This window comes from Crocodylus porosus, unplaced genomic scaffold (genome assembly GCF_001723895.1).
Source record: "Crocodylus porosus isolate Cpor-Errol unplaced genomic scaffold, CroPor_comp1, whole genome shotgun sequence".
Lineage (NCBI taxonomy): Eukaryota > Metazoa > Chordata > Crocodylia > Crocodylidae > Crocodylus > Crocodylus porosus.
In genome coordinates, this window is record NW_017728909.1 from 43,261,429 (window position 1) to 43,277,337 (window position 15,909).

The window sequence follows — 15,909 nt, forward strand, 5'->3', positions numbered from 1 at the left end:
TTTTATTTTCTTTTACTGTGCAATTTTTAATTCTCTCTAGTCTTTATCTGTCCACTTGCCTTCCTCCCAGTAACACTGACAAACTTTGTGCTGGTAGCAAGAGCCTGAAACAAGTAGGAGTGTTTTGCAGTCACAGGGACTGCATTTTAGGTAAGTTTTTCACATCTACATTGAATTTCATAATCTCCACAAGAATGTCACATAGAGAAGGCTGCCTGCTTAGGCTAGTGTTTCACAGCAGAGCCATCCACATCTTCATTATCTAACAATATACCCCTTGTGCAATTTTTAGAACTAAAATTACTATGGAAGTATGGCAGCAACCAACAAAGCAATATTCCTATCTTCCCACTTGACAGCCTGGGAGATCATTCTAACACCGCCTGAAAATGATAACAATTTATATGCAGAGATTTTCATAAGACACTTATTCTAGTTACTATTTAGTAATTTACAAAGGATTCACTATACATTCATGATATGTTCAAATTTGTGTGCAATGGATCTGTTTAACAGATTTATTATTGTTTACAGAACACGCACAAGATTTTCCAAGCAGAATAGTTACAATGGTGTTTTTGCTACAAACTACAATATATCTTTTGAGTTCTATAAACACATGCCTTCTTTAAGTCAGGAATGCTCTTCAGTGCTGCCACTGAAAGATCTGCTCCGGACATGATTTCTCAGTTGCTCTATAAGCTCTGGATTCTGTTGCTGTATCTGTTGCGCAAACTGTTGTCCCCTGTGTTTGAACAGTTTTACATAAATCAACAAAACATCTGCTAAGCAGTATCCATAAAAAACAGAATGCCTTGTAAGAACTGAAAGCTGATGTACTTAAAATTAACCTTAAGAGAAAATCATGGAAATAAGATCATATTCATAAAATTCCAGATTTGTTTTAAGTTGGGTTCTCTTTCTAGTGACAGCTGGGCACTTAGGTCCAAGGAAATTATTTTAAAAACCTGTTTTCTATCACTGGTGAGGAGCCATCAGTAACTTACTGTTGCATATCTATACTAGGAAATGAAGCTACTTTTGAATGGCTGCACTCCTTTTTTGAAGGGAAGACCTAGTCAGCAAATAATAGGAACTTGTTCTTCTGGCCAAAGGCAATCTCTCCTGAGAGTTTCACAGAGAGATTCTGACATCTCTCTTGTGAACATGAAGTAGCATGGTCCGCACCAGGACTATCCAATTGGCTGCCTGTAGACATGGCTCACAAGGGGTTAAAATGAAGCCCGACTGCTGCAGCAGCAACCAGGATCTTGGGGCTCCCTCTCTGTCCTCTGGCTTTCACTACATGCCACCACCCCAAGGGGCAAGACCGGGTGAGACAGGGCAGTCCACCTTTGTGGCACAGTGCAGCAGTAGACTTCACAGCCAGGCAGCTGAAGGTGAGGTAGGGTAACCAGGTGTGTGGGGGTGGCCCCCATGGCGTGCAACCCCAGGTGCTTAGCAGTTGGACAGCCCTACTCTACCCTATGTGTGTAACATCCAGTTTCACACAGAAGTTTCATTTGACCAAATAACACTTATCTGAATCAACCAGGGATAGAGCACTAAGGAGTTGAAAATAACATGTAAAAACAGGTATGATACCTGTTTGCTGGGACAAGCACTTAGACAAAATCTGCTTCTTCATTTTGTCCAAGCAGCAGCACTTTACTAGGGCTCCTTTAATTTGATGAGCATTTGGCTAGAAAGATCACCTTCTAAGGGGAACCTCCTTCTGCCAGAGTTATTCACACTTGCTGGCTGGAACAGGAATTACAGAGGCCAGGGCTATGGGGCCAGGGACTGAGCTCCACAGCCTTCTGCCTCCAGGAGGAGGCAGCAGCTGCTGCTGCAGCAGAGCAGAGCCCGGCTCCCCCTCACTGTGGAGTCAGGGGGGAAGAGAGGTGCAGTGGGTGTGACAGTGCAGCCTAGTTCTGCCCTGCAGTGCCAGTTCACACCCACTGGGCAGCGGAGGCCCCGGAGGAGGGCAGCAGGGCAGAAGCCTGAGCCCACACCACAGTGAGCAGCCTGACCCTGCCCCATGCACAGAACTGGGAGCATTTCCCCCATGCCCCCAGGAGCGTGTGCAGCTGTGGGGAGCTGGCCCTACCCTGTGCCCTGGACAAGCCGCCTGTGGCCGTGTCCCACTCCCTGCCAGGACCCTGCAACCACAGCGCAGCCCCATGCCCCAGCCCCAGCCCTACCCAACTTCTTCCCTTCCTATGGGGGCCTCACTCCCTCCCCGCCAAGTACCTACAGAAGCTGTTCTCCAGGCTGCCTCGGGGGCATATGCACATGGCGCTCCCTGCGTGACTGCCCTCCTCCCACTCACTTGCAGTCCTGTGCAGGCTGGAACTCTGCCAGCCTGCAGAAAGCTCATTCCAAAACTGCAAAATCCACAGGTTTCTCTGTTAAAATGAGAAACCTGCATTTTCTTCAGGTCAAGGGAGAAATCCACATTTTTCTTGTTTTCTCAGAAATGGAAAACCCAGATCCTTACTAATTACATGCCCAGGCAATTCCAGGTAAAATGGACCTGGGGCTCTCTAGGCCCCGACTGTCAGCCTCAGGTGCAGGGCTACAGCACCTGGCTTTCAATTTATTGGTGCAGGAGAAGTCTGGGATTATAATTCCAGGTTCCTGTTGTACTGGCAAGTAGTAACAGTTTAATTAGGATCTGACCCCTGATCTTAATACCATTAAATGCCTGTATGCCTGTCTCTCAAGGCTAATCTGGAATGGTCTGCTGCTGTAGAATCAAACTGCATGCTTGTTAAGCAGCATTTTCCATCAATTATATTACATGTGGGCTATACTGTGTGCTGGCTTTCAGTGGGACTATCAAACTCCAACAGGTTTGATTCTTACGGAAAAGTTAAGCTTTATCAACTACAGTTGTTTGAAGCAACAGCTCTCCCAATTTAAATGTGAGCAGGCTAAAGGCAGATTATTTTCAATTGGGGGCCCCCAACTTTGGAACTACTTGCATGCCCAGAACTGAAAACATGCAACTTTGAGCAGGACCTGTTTATTTTCATTGCTCTTCCTCAACTAAGCAAGGCTTGAGGAAACAAGTCTTTAGCTATGGGGAGCTCAGAACTTTTGGAGTAGGCTGATGCATTGCTATTCAAAAGAAAAAATGTACAAGGACCTAGGTATTTCAATAGATACTTTTAATGAATGGGTTAAAAAAGAAATTGTGCAAAAAGTGAAACAACACCATTTCATTGTTCAAACTGAATCAAGTGTGCAAAGAACATAAGCAACAAGATAACAGAAAGTAAGACCTGCTATTTTCAGTTTTAATTTTCTAAGGTTTTCAGACAAGTAAAGCGGAAAAACTGATAAGCAGCTGTCCGTTAGTACAGAGTACTGCTATAAATGCAAAGAAGTTAAAATGGTAGATACATCCAAATACTCACGCATGTATGAGGCTTGACAAGTCAGTTAGGCCACCTACACCTGCAGCAGGACCACCAATGGCATTTGACATCATCCCCGACATTCTGGAAGAGTTAACACTCCTTTGGTCATCATACCAAGTCATAAACAACAGTTCTTTGCTTAACTGTGGTAAAGAATGGGGGTGTGCAATACAGGAAGTTATTCTGTACTAGCTCTAATTACTGGGGTGTGGCTGTGAAGTCAACAATAGCAAGAATGCTATGTAAAAGTTTTAGAAATATGTTGTTCTCTGCCTTAGTTTTGCTAACTCAGACACCAGTATCCCATATTATATTCATACTTACAATTGTTGAACTTGAGGGTTCTGCATTAAGCTTGCTGCCTAGAACAGATCAGATGCATCTCAAGTTATAATGCAATGAGTATTGTGGGAGACATTAGAAACACAATATACATGTGCTTTATTACAACACATTAGCAAAATTAAGATCAATAGATATACAATCCTCAACAAAACTCATTACAGAGATGATAGGGAGACAGAGGGTTCCTGTTACTTTAAGAGAATGCAGCAGGCCAAGATCACTGTGTGAGGCTGCAGCAGCAGGAACACATGCTTTAATTAAAAGGGAAACTCCTGTGTATTCGAGGCATATAAACCCAGGGCCTGAGCCACAATGGGCAGCCAGACCCTGCATGCTGAAGAGAGAAGCTCCTGCCAGTTCAGGCTGGTGAGGAGTTAGTGCTATAGTTCATGGCAGGTGCTCCCAGGGCAGAGAAAGCCAGAAAGTGGGAAGGTTGCCTGGCAGTGGTATGACCATCCAGAGGGGAGACTTTGAGTTTAAAGCAGTTGCTTGATTTTGTTATGTTTGTTTTAGACTGGAGTACCGAAGGCACTCCAGATTTTCATCCCTAACAAGGGCAGACTCCAACTGAGAGGGCCAGGGCCTGAGCCACAACAGAGAGGAAGTGGCTCTCCAGCTGAGAGGTCCAAAGACCCAAGCAGAGCAAGATGGGCCAAGGGCCAGACCAGGCTGAGACTCAGAAGATGGGCCAGAGGAAGTGGACCTAGGCTGGCAGTCAACAGCGAGGGTAACCAGCAAGCTAAAGCTAAGAGTGCTGTAGCCCATACAAGCTGATGTGTGGATCTAGAGTAATATCTGCAGGGCATCTGCATGGCTGTAGAGGCAGGAGGCCTGAATAGCCCTTAAGGTGACTGGTGCTCTGGGGCACTGACAGGGGCAAAAGGGGCCCCCACTTAGGGTACTGAAGAGTACTGGGGGTCAGTTGGGTATGGGAAGGATTCACTGGCCAAGGCAGGGTACAGCTTGCCCAGGGACCCTACGGCAGCCTCCCTTCCACAGCAGGAAATAATTCCATCAAGGCATGGAAGATACCCCAGGGAGCTGAGGGGGGCAAGAGCCATGTGACCACCAGGGGCATCACAGCTGCCCCTGCTACAGATGCATTTCAAGGATAAGATAATATATTTCATCATACTACATTCAGTGAATATCAGTTAAAATTCACTATTGCTGGCCAGGATAATTAACCATTAAAATAGGAAGTGGGGTGGCATTAGAGACATGCAAACCCAATGCCTTGGAAATGAGAACGTAAAATATATCAGATACTTGAGGAATCATTCATGATTTTAAAAAAAATGAATTAAGCATTTTAAATTAATTATTTCTCAATACTAACATTCAATGACCAAAGCTAAAGAAAGCTCAGAATCTTATCTATTATTTTCCTCAGCTTTCTGATAATAGTTCTCATCTCTAGAATCCTCCATTTAAGAATTTAGGAAGGACCTCTAGTTTTGGGGATGCTATTATTATAATAAGTAACAATATCACAGAAACAACAGGAGTAGTCTTCTCTGGTGGAGATGACTTCAATTTTTGCACTGTATCCAATTTTTGTGAAGCAAGTCCTACAAAAATTTATTCTGGGAAACCATTTTAAGAACAGTCATTGAGTCACACACTTATTCATTGATCTCACCTAGTCAACTGAATGTATAACATTTTCATCATCATTAAACAGTTTTACCAATTACTGTTGCCTCAGAAAGTATCTCAAAAGGTAAATTAGCCATTTTCTCCATTTACAGTTGGGAACAGAAGATCATATTCAGCTCAGTTGGATGGCAGTGAAGTTATACTTGCTTAGATCAATACCAAGTTTGAAAAGGTTAAGGGGCTGAAAAAGGGTCTACTCAAGGTGGATACCAGCCAATTTCACAGACAGATCCTGGGACCAGCAGCCATTTTCACAGGGAAAGCACAGCACCCTCCCCCCGCCCCCAATGTCTCTGTCTGGCTGAAGGGTCCCAATAGTCCCACCCCTCCCCACAGATTGCCAGATGGCCCCAAACCGCCACTTCAATTATAACACGTCAGTTAATAGCTTCCAAGGGCTTAATCCCTTGATTAATCCCACAGAGCCATTAATCAATGTGTTATTAAACACTCTAAGTGGCTGCTAATGGCTTCTATAGGCTTGATCAGAGGATTAAGCCTGCAGAAGCCATTAATGTCCACTTAAATTGCTTAATAATGCATCTATTAATAGCTTCCATGAGTTTAATCAAGGGATTAAGCCCGCAGAAGCCATTAATTGACACATTATTAAGCAATCCAAGCATTCGATAAAGGTGTAAAATGAAAGTTCTTATGAAAATAAAGCTATGCACAACATGAATTGTAAGTAATAACAACTCTATATACTTTAATAAAGGCCATTATAAAAAGAAGCTTACTAAACAATGCTAATCTTGAGACAGGAAGTTCACACTAGGCGCATCTACGCCTGACGCTACATCACTGTAGCAATGCACTTCAGTGATATAGCATTCACAGGCAAAACCCATGATGCCACAGCTATGTTGCTGTAGCAATGTACTCCCCCATTATAGTGCATTGCTACAGCAACATAGTGCTTAAAAATAACCGTGCATGGCACGGTGCACACAGCACAGTACCAACTATTACTACGCCATCTGTTAGTACTTCCAAAAAGAAGTACTAAATGATGGCACTAACAATAGCGCCATAGCGGCACATGTAGACGTGCCTGCTAGGTATTAAATGCAACCATGCTGCACTCAGCCACAGTTGCAAGAGACATTCTCTGTCTCTGTGGAATGAACCCATGTCCATACACAGAGATGGCATGCTCAGCATCCAAATTCACTGGAATGGTGAAGCAGTGTTTTGCCAGGGCATAGTGATGAGGAAACCGGTCACAGACAGAGTCCTAAAACACAGACACAGGCACCTGGCACTCTAACAAAGTTCATGTAAGCAGCACGTTCATTGTTATGTTCCTTCCCCCATCCCAAGATTGCTTTCAGTAGTTGAGGGTCACAACTCAGCACAGGTACCTGGTTGGGGTCTAAAATGTGAACAGCACTAAAGAAGGGGGCAGCTGGTTATCTGAACCACGGTGGCAGTGATGGGTCATACCTGTAGTACTGGTTCAGCTTTATAGCTATTGTCTGGAACAGGTCCCTTCTGCTTTCACAAGGATTAGCTTGACAATTCTTCTGATACCCTTTGTCCCAGCTTATCAAATCTATCAGCTTGTTGTGTGCATGATAGATCACAGCCTACCAGCCTTCAAATCACATCAGGAGGTCCATGAACTGGGTGGAATTGTCAATCTCAAATGTTACTTGAACTTGAATGTCACCTTGCCCTAAGAGATCGCAAAGCTTAAGCATGCAGTGTGTGCTGGATGCAATTTCCAGCTCCTCACTCACAAACTGCTGGTAGTCCTGCATTTGCTTGGCATGGTAACAGAGCACACTGAACCATGTATTCTACCATGGCAGCACAGGCTCTGATACTAGTGGCCCAGTGCAATGAGTCTCCTCCCCACTGACTGGTGATGGAGTCCCTGTACTGGACCTTATTGCCTGTACAGTGCTTAAAGGCTTTCTTGAAAGAAGATACTAGGCTATTCACATTGGGGAACTGTGTACACCAGGTGACACTTACTAGGGACAGAATGCGTGCATTTCAGGTGACATGAACAGTGTTGGGCAGCATTCCTTGGACCACATCAGAGAAACCCTTGCACATGTACATGGCATTATCAGACAGGAAGACTGAGATCTTGTTAAACTCTAGCCATAGCTGACAATTACCTACACAATGAGACACAGTAGAAAAACTGACAAATGTGAGGTGGACCAGCTCACTGAAATACAGGCAGGTCCTGGGCTGTCCACCTCCCTGGTACAAATAAAATGTGCAGCACAGTTATCTTGAGGGTCGGTGGCTTCATCAGCCACCATGGAAAAGGAATCAAAGTCTGCCAAGTCAGCCTTCATGGACTATACATGCAAAGCAATCACTGCAGGGAGATGGTGCTGGCAAAGTATGTTGGCACATGGAAAACTGCAAGTATTTGGCACATGTTGTTTCAGATAGTCCTTTAACTTCAGGTGATCAAGTTTCTCCAGAGGGATGTTTTCTGCCACTCTGAAAGCCTCCACCAACAACAATGCTACCTCTTGGTTTGCAAAGCTGCTTTCTATAATCCTTTTAAACAGGGAGGACACGGTCATTTGCTTCTTGCTCTGACCTTCAGCCTCTGCAACAGCTTTCCACTTCTTGTGTGCCTCAGACTTCAATGACAATCTATACTGGTTTTCTTGGACACATCCAGAGTTGCACTGCAGGAAATACAGAAGATTCTGCCTTCATCTGCATGGAAGGTCCCCACAGGATACTGTCTTGCATGGTCCAGTGCTGAAATGTATTTGGCTATCTTAAAAGGATTTCTTAGTGTTCACCCCTACTCCTCCTCAGGTGGCAGCATGTATGTGGTAACAGCATGCCTGTGGACACTTTAAAAGCTGGCACCAAAACCTTCCTGCTTCACTGGCTGGCCCTGGACTGAGCCTAAGTCAGGGGCGCAGCCTCTGATTTGCTCTCTCTCCCCACCTCTTCCTCCCACTGTGCTTCAGGATGCCAGAGCTTTTTGCCCTTTTCTGTTCTTGCAGATTTTTTTTGTTTTTTTCTACCCCTCAACAAGCCTACGCTTTTTTGCAGAGCCCACCTGAAACTGTGGTTTCTGCAAAAATGGCAAAAATCACAATTTCAGTAGGTCCCTACAGTGAGAGAAAGTAAGTAACAGAACTCAGGAGTTGCTAGCAACTAAATCCACATGCACCAGACTTGACGAGAAAGCCTCTGAAAACATTACAAAAAATCTATTTCCTGTAGCTAGCTACATATTGAAGAGTAAGTACATTTATAACTCAAAACAGATTGGGACTCTGTACAATACACTTGATCAGTTAAGTCATATGCTGAGTTCCAGAACCACCTGCTTCCTCTCGCAGATCATATCTAGCCTATAAAACCGCAACAGGTGACCTTCTGGCTCCTGTCTCAAACTTGGTTATTTCACATTTTATGGCTGTTTCAGAGCTCACTGAGCACTTTCTTAGCATGCAGAAATTTAAGTGTCATTTACTGTGCTCTACAGCAGAGAACAGGGTTGCCAACTACCAATAAGCTTACTGAATGTCAGTTAAAAAAAAAATAATCAGGCTAAAATGACTCAGTAAATTCCATAAAAAAAAACCTTTAGTTGTCAGTATAAACGCTAAGCAGCTGCAGCTTTATTGAACCCCTGCAGACAGAGCAGAATAGCACCGCCTATTGTCTAAGCAGAAATGCAACACCCTGAAAGGAGTGTTCTCTCAGCTATGTGTTGCTGCTGTATCCCAAGCTGCCTGTAGTAATACTGCTGGGTCACAGGTAGACTTCTTTAAGGATCTATAACAGGACAGGGGGAGAGTGCAGCTGGCAGGGGTAAGACACATGGGTGGGCTGGGTAGGGCAGCATGATGCAAGGTGCAATCAGGGGATCAGGGTGTGGGGGTCTCTGGGAGAATGGGAGAAAGATGGGGCTGCATAGTGTAAAGCCACTGCTGCAGTCAATCAGGGTTGCCAACCAAAGAGTTTTTTTTACTGCAAACTTTTAATGGACAACCAAACTTTTTTTACTATGGTTGATATTAAACCCCTAAATTTAAACCCAGCCCTTTGAATTGGGGCCTAGCAGAAGAGTTACGTTTATATTATGTAAAACATATATCAGTAAACATGTGTCAGTAAAAAGCTTGCAGATTGTCTGTAAAAAAGAAAGAAAAAAAAAAGAAAAAAAAATTCATGTGTTGGCAACCCTTGCAGAAAACCTGTCAGTGCTGCTGAAATCTACCAGATGGAATTCTTTTAAAAAGTAGGAGGGCTTCCTTCAAATGCCATCTTGAAAGAAGACAAGGTTCTTTGGGTGAATATGCTATCTTTTATTACACCAACTTAAATAGCTGGAAAAAAAGGTTTAGCAAGCTTTTAGATTTAAAACCCCTTCATCAGGCTAAAGAAGTCTCTACAGTTGGTTTGTGCTCTTTCTGGAATGAATAGTAAAGAAGCCAGGGGCTGGGCTGGTATGCATGTAAGATAGGCGGTCAGTAAAGATGTAAATTGAGGAGTCAGTAGGTGAGAGATAGGATGGTGGGGAGAAAGGGGATGAATGCAGCAGTTAAATAGTGGAGAGGTACCTGGGGAGTCAGATGTCAGGCAGGTTATATAATGTGTCGTAAATCCAATGTCTATATTTAATCTAATATACTTCTTGAAAGTATATTAGACAGTAGAAAAACTGTACTATACTTAAAAGAAGTATATTAGAATTTTTGTCTCAGTCCTGTTCTCCAAATGTCATACAACTCAATTTGAATTCAAGCTCTGTGTGGAGTGATATTTTTCTTGAAGACCAGAGACAAAGGGGACAGCAAGATACTGGTAAAGAGGCCAAATGTTGATATTGTGTCTGGTCTGTTCCACCATGAAAGAAGGGCTAACCAGCATATTAACTATCAAAGGACATATTTAGAAGGAGGTGCTTAGAACAAATGTGAGGATGCAGGAGAAAGCAAGTTATGAAAGAACTTACAGTGTTTAGAAGTATGAGCAGGAAATGACTAAGTGGAACTCATGTAAGAAAAACATTAATATGGCCTAATTGGAGAAAAATATTTTGAAATACAAATTCAAAGCAATGGGAAAATTTGGAAAGCAGTAATATAGTATTATTTTAGTAAATCAGACAAGTTAATAATATGATACAGTAGCAAAGCAGACTAGAAGTGATTTTGGACACCTAATGAAGTACCAACATAGAACATGAAAGTAATAGTTTCCCTCTGTCTCTCCCTCTCAAGCTTTGAGAATATTACATTAAATTCTGGATACATAAGTACAAGGAGAGAAAAAAATCTTAGGGGGTGTTTTAGGGTAGTGGGCCAACTTTTTTAGAAGTATAAAAGGACTGAGTAAGAGAAAAGATTAAAAGCAATAAATGTGAACAGCGTAACTGAACAGTGACTAAAATACAAGTATGCAAGTAAAAACACCAAAGAGGAAGAAGAACGCTTATATGCACAAAGACAGGGAGAAGCTTAAAAAGAAAGACGAAAGTTTAGACCAAGTAACAGGAAAGCTTCCTGACAATGAAACCTCCTTCTGCTGTGGAGGATGAAAAACCTCACTGCTCAACACTATATTGGACAAAGAATTTAAAAAAAAAAAAATACAGTAGGGAGTGATCTTCACAATAAGCTGAAGGACCAATGGACAGATTGAAAAAGATATTCAAATGGCTAATTCCCACTGAAAAAAAAAATCAATGGGTGTTAGCTGCCTGTCTCACAAAAAGGTCCTTCTAATAGATATCACTGCTCATAATCCAGGAACAGATCTCTAGAGGTGTACCGATTCATTGGTCCCATATCAGATTGACACCAAAATGAGGGAAATTGATAATATCGTCAATTGGCTTTTTTTGGCTGATGTGGCCAATAATGTTGCTGGTAAATGCCCTGTGCATGCACACAGCCCAACAGTGTGGAGAGCAACCTTCAGCTGGTAAGTCTATTGTGGGGAAAGGGGTGGGGGAAGAGATAGATCAAGACCCCCTGCAGTGAGGGAGGGAGTGAAGCAGTAACAAGGGCAGATGCTGCACAGCCAGGGTGGGGCATGGCATGGAGCATGAGCGGCCAGGAAGTGTGGGGAGGGGGTGTTGGCTTCTGCTTCTATGCACACCCTGGGAGGCATTGGAGGCTTGTGCCCCCGGTTCTGTGCACGGGGTGAGAGTAGGCTGCTACTGCAGGCTGCTGCTGGTGGCAGTGCTGAGCTCTTCCCGGCAGGAGGGCTGGACTGGGGTACACTTGAGGGATTGGCAGCGGCATTGGGAGGGGAGTGTTGGGGGTGCTATGATGAATTCTGGGGTGGCTGTAGTCCTTCCGTGCACAGCCTAGCCTGCCTAGCCCCCACTGGGAAGAGTCCAGCACCACCCCAGCCCCTGCCTGCAGTGGCAACCCACCCTCAACCTGTGCAGATCCGGGGACACACGCCCCCTACATGCCTCCTGGGGTAGATGTAGCAGCGGAAGCCACCCTTCCCCCACCCCAGATGAGTTGCTCACAGTTCAGTCCCATGTCCTGCCCTGCCTGTGCAGCCCCTGCCCCAGCCCCATTCTCTCCTTCACTGCAGGGACCTCAATCTGCTCCCTGCATGCCCCTTCCCTCCCCCACAACAGACTTACCAGCTGGAGACCACTCTCCAAACTGCCAGGATGTATATCGGCAATTGGATTGGTATCAGCCATATATGTCTCGTTAAAAATCAGCCATCAGTATTGGTCCAAAAAATCTCTATCGCTGCACCCCAGCTGATCTCTTATGTTCATTGCAATTTTTTAAACTAATAATGGTGACTAGGTCATTGGAGAAAGACAACTGAAAGTCATCAACGTGTTCAAAAGCATTTTGCTCCCTTGCACATGACCAAAACAACTAGTCTATACATATTATGACTATCATAGGGCCTAGCAAAAATATTACAGAACCAAAAAAACAAATAAACTAAAGTGCAACTTATTTTTCTCCTCTTATCAGCACAATTGAAAACTAACAATTTTTCCAACTTCAGAATAATAAAATAACCAAAATTTATAATATTTAAATAACCTGTTTTGTTGGAGAAAAAGTTACATTTAAAATACTCTATTTTTAAATGGAAGCAACAATATGATTAAAATTCACTCACCATACTAATGAAAGCCGGGTTGTTTATCAAGCTTGCCATATCAAAACTTAATCCAGTTCCTGTCTAAAAACAAATATCTAAACATTACTATACCTGTTAAATTCCATTTTTTATTTAAAAAGACAGAACATTCCCCCACCCCCGAGATTCAGAGCCTACTTACAGGACTGGACATATCTCTTAGCTTCTGTTCTGCTATTTTCAAATTTGACTTGTAAGAGTCATTTTCTGGATCAAGATCCAGTGCTTTTTGGTAACTGGTAATTGCTTCTTCATATTTATTCATTGAGGTCAGAGCCAACCTAATGTGAAACAGAGAAAGCCAATGCAGCATATCAGTGAATATCAAAGAATTAATTATACAAACAATTTCTGCTCTAGTTGATTCAGGTGAATGAAAGAAATAGAATTTTAAAACTGATTTAGATTTTGATCATACAAAAGTTAAGGTAAGTTTGCTTTCAGAATCAAAAGGACCAGAATCTAAACATTAATGTATGCTGTTTGATTCCATCCAGTCCTCTTGATCCTGAAGATCTTAGAAGCATGGAGGAGGTCTGAAAGATACCTTGCATCTCTATCTAAAACAGCCTAACCTCCTAGCAAAACTACACAATCAACCCTGATATAACACCCAAGTAATGCAGGGACACCACAGCAGCTGAAGTCCTGCTTCTGTAAAGGTTGCTAATATATACTCCAGAGATCCCAGAAAGAGGGCCACGCCCCCCCACCCTCATAGGAAGGCAAAAACTCTCATAGTCCATACCAATCTGACCATGGGGTTACTTTTCTTTTGACCCCATATATGGCAATCAGACTACCCCTGAGCAGAGGGTCAAGACCCTCTAGCCAGGAACCTCTAGGTTTAAGTCACAGTAGGAGCACTAGCACACTTGATGCACATGTCTGTTACAAAAGACAATCTATTTGGTCTCAGCAATTTTAGGTCTTCAGCCTTCTGGAGTTGATATCAAAGCTGTCTGTCCTATATCTCAAACCATCAGGACTCTTGCATCCACGGACAGATGTAAAATTTTGTAAAGCAGGGAGTGGGAGCAACAAACAGTGCTGCAGGGGGGTTATACCCTCACTCCCAGCTCCTCCAGGCAATTAGATTAAGCCTCAAAAGCAGCATCAGGGACTTATTTTTAAGCCCCTAAAGCAGGTAGGAATTCTACCCCCCACTGCTTTTGGCACCCCCCCATCCCTTTCCCTCCATCTTCAGCAGCATGTCTCCTCCCATTTCAACTCCCCTCACCTGCTGTTCCCAACTGCACCAGACACAAGAGGAATTCCAGTCACGCCTGCCCCAACTCCAGCCAGGCTGCATGGATAGCTCCCTGGTGGAGCAGCAGCAGTGGAAGGGTATTCCCAGGCTGGTAGGGAATACCTGGGAGACTAGAAAGAGGAGGAACTGACCCACCATTGCTACTGCTGCTGTCCTAGGCTGAGCTCAGCTCCCTGTGCAGCCCAGCTGAAGTGGGGCAGAAGTGGTTCTGCAGCTACTCACTATGCCCAGGGTAGCCAGGCACAGTGACTGCAGTGGGTCAGGGAGGAGAACAGCAGGACAGGAGGGGAGAGGAGAGGATGTGCAACTAAGCATGGAAGGGAAAGGAGGGATTCTTATCTGATTTGGAGACTTTAAAAAGTCCTCAGCTGCTGCTCATGCAGCACTGTGTGAAAGAGCAGGTGCAACCATGCCACTGCACCCTCTCTGGATCCGCATCTGTTTCAGTTAAGGTCAGGGCAAGTTTATCTCTACTGATCTCAATTTTTCTCAGACAATTTGATTAATGGAATATAAAGAGCACTAGAGAGATTCTATTAGTAAGCAAAAGGGTTTTTTTCACTAGGAAATTAAGATTTTTTTCTCTACCTGGGTCTTAAAGATGTAGGTTTTAATCATTTTGATCAGGCCGTTAACCTGCCTCCAGTTTCCCTCCACTCTCACTGACATCCAGGGAAGGTTAAGCTAAAAAATGTGAACACACATAAATAATGTAGATCTGAAAAGGTCTAAGTGGGACCAAAACAGTCCACTAGTCCCCATGCTTCTACAGAAAAAGACCATAGTTCGGTTTCTCTCAACATGACAACTGTCCAAATCAGGTATGGGCAAAATGCAGCCCGTGGGCTGATGCACCCTGCCAAGCCATTCTATCCAGCTCATGAGGCCTCTAAAAAATTTAGAAAATTAATATTTATCTGCCCCTGGCTTCCTGTCATGCAGCCCTCAATGGCTTGCCAAAACTCATTAAGTGGTCCTCTGCCCAAAATAATTGCCCACCGCTGGTCCAAATGGATCCAAGGGGCAATGGCCACCATGACAGTTCCACAGCATATTCAGCCAGGTCTAAGGTAGCCTCTAGGCCAGGCCTTCAAAATCTACTAGTTACTGAAATATACAAACCTATTGCATGCACCTCTATGCAGAGTTGCTCACTCAACTAGATTTTATATTAAATTCAGAAAAATAAGCCTGAATAAATTTTCAATCAACATTGTCCAGACCCACTTCCAGAAGTGAAAGTGTTACTTGTTAACCTCCCACTTCCCTTTTATAAAACAACTTAGTGCAGGGGTAGGCAATTATATTGGGTGGAGGGCTGCTTACTGAGTTTTGGCAAGCCATTGAGGGTCGCATGACAGGCAGCCAAAAGCATATATATATTAATTTTCTAAATGTTTTAGGGGCCCCATGGGCCAGATAGAATGGCCTGGCGGGCCGCATCCAGTCCACGGGCCGCATTTTGCCCACCCCTGACTTAGTGGTTACAGTATTTACCCAAGTGACGGGATTCCCGGGTTCAATTCCCTTTTCTGCCTGAAGTAATAAATCGTCCTAGATATCTGGTGTGAAGACATACAATTTCTAACTGCACCGATGATAGAGCACTGTTACAGTCAGAAAACTACAGCACTTTCTTACTTAAGAGATATGCGTCCTGGAGACATTTAATAAGCAAGAATGAGTTCTTAATGCTGTTCGCCTAGAAGACCTAGTACTTTGAAACAGATCTGCATTCTAAATTGTACTAAGCATCAGTTGTACAACAACTGTTTCAACAGCAGATTTTTTATTACTGGTAATTATATAGTAAAAACAGCTCAATTTCCTAGACTGCATTTATAGTGCTGGTAAACTGAAAACAAACCAAAACAAAAAATATCTGTAAACGAGATTATTTGATATGGAGTCACTGAGAGAGGTCATGTATGTATGTGTGTGTGTATATATAGGTCTTATGCTGCTAGTATTAGAATTCTTTTCAGAAAACAATTGCACTTTCAGGGCCAGCTCTTCAGCTGATATAAATCAGTATCACTCCATTGATTTCAGTAGAACTTCTCTATTTATGCATTTTGAAGA

At 43.5% G+C, this 15,909-nt stretch overlaps 1 protein-coding gene across 2 annotated transcripts in view; it reads right to left on the minus strand.

Annotated features, from left to right (window-relative positions):
- Positions 1-235: 235 nt before the first annotated feature.
- The window catches only part of SGTB (small glutamine rich tetratricopeptide repeat containing beta), a 31,975-nt gene continuing 16,301 nt past the window's right edge, over positions 236-15,909 (minus strand). The window contains exons 7-11 of one of the 2 annotated variants that reach the window (XM_019532152.1): positions 12,700-12,838; positions 12,537-12,599; positions 3,750-3,787; positions 3,423-3,521; positions 236-745 (exon numbers count right to left, since the gene is read on the minus strand). In XM_019532152.1, coding sequence (XP_019387697.1) covers positions 634-745; positions 3,423-3,521; positions 3,750-3,787; positions 12,537-12,599; positions 12,700-12,838 — 451 coding nt within the window. In that variant the 3' untranslated portion in view covers positions 236-633. The remainder of the gene's footprint in view (positions 746-3,422; positions 3,522-3,749; positions 3,788-12,536; positions 12,600-12,699; positions 12,839-15,909) is intronic. The other variant, XM_019532153.1, reaches the window with a different exon arrangement.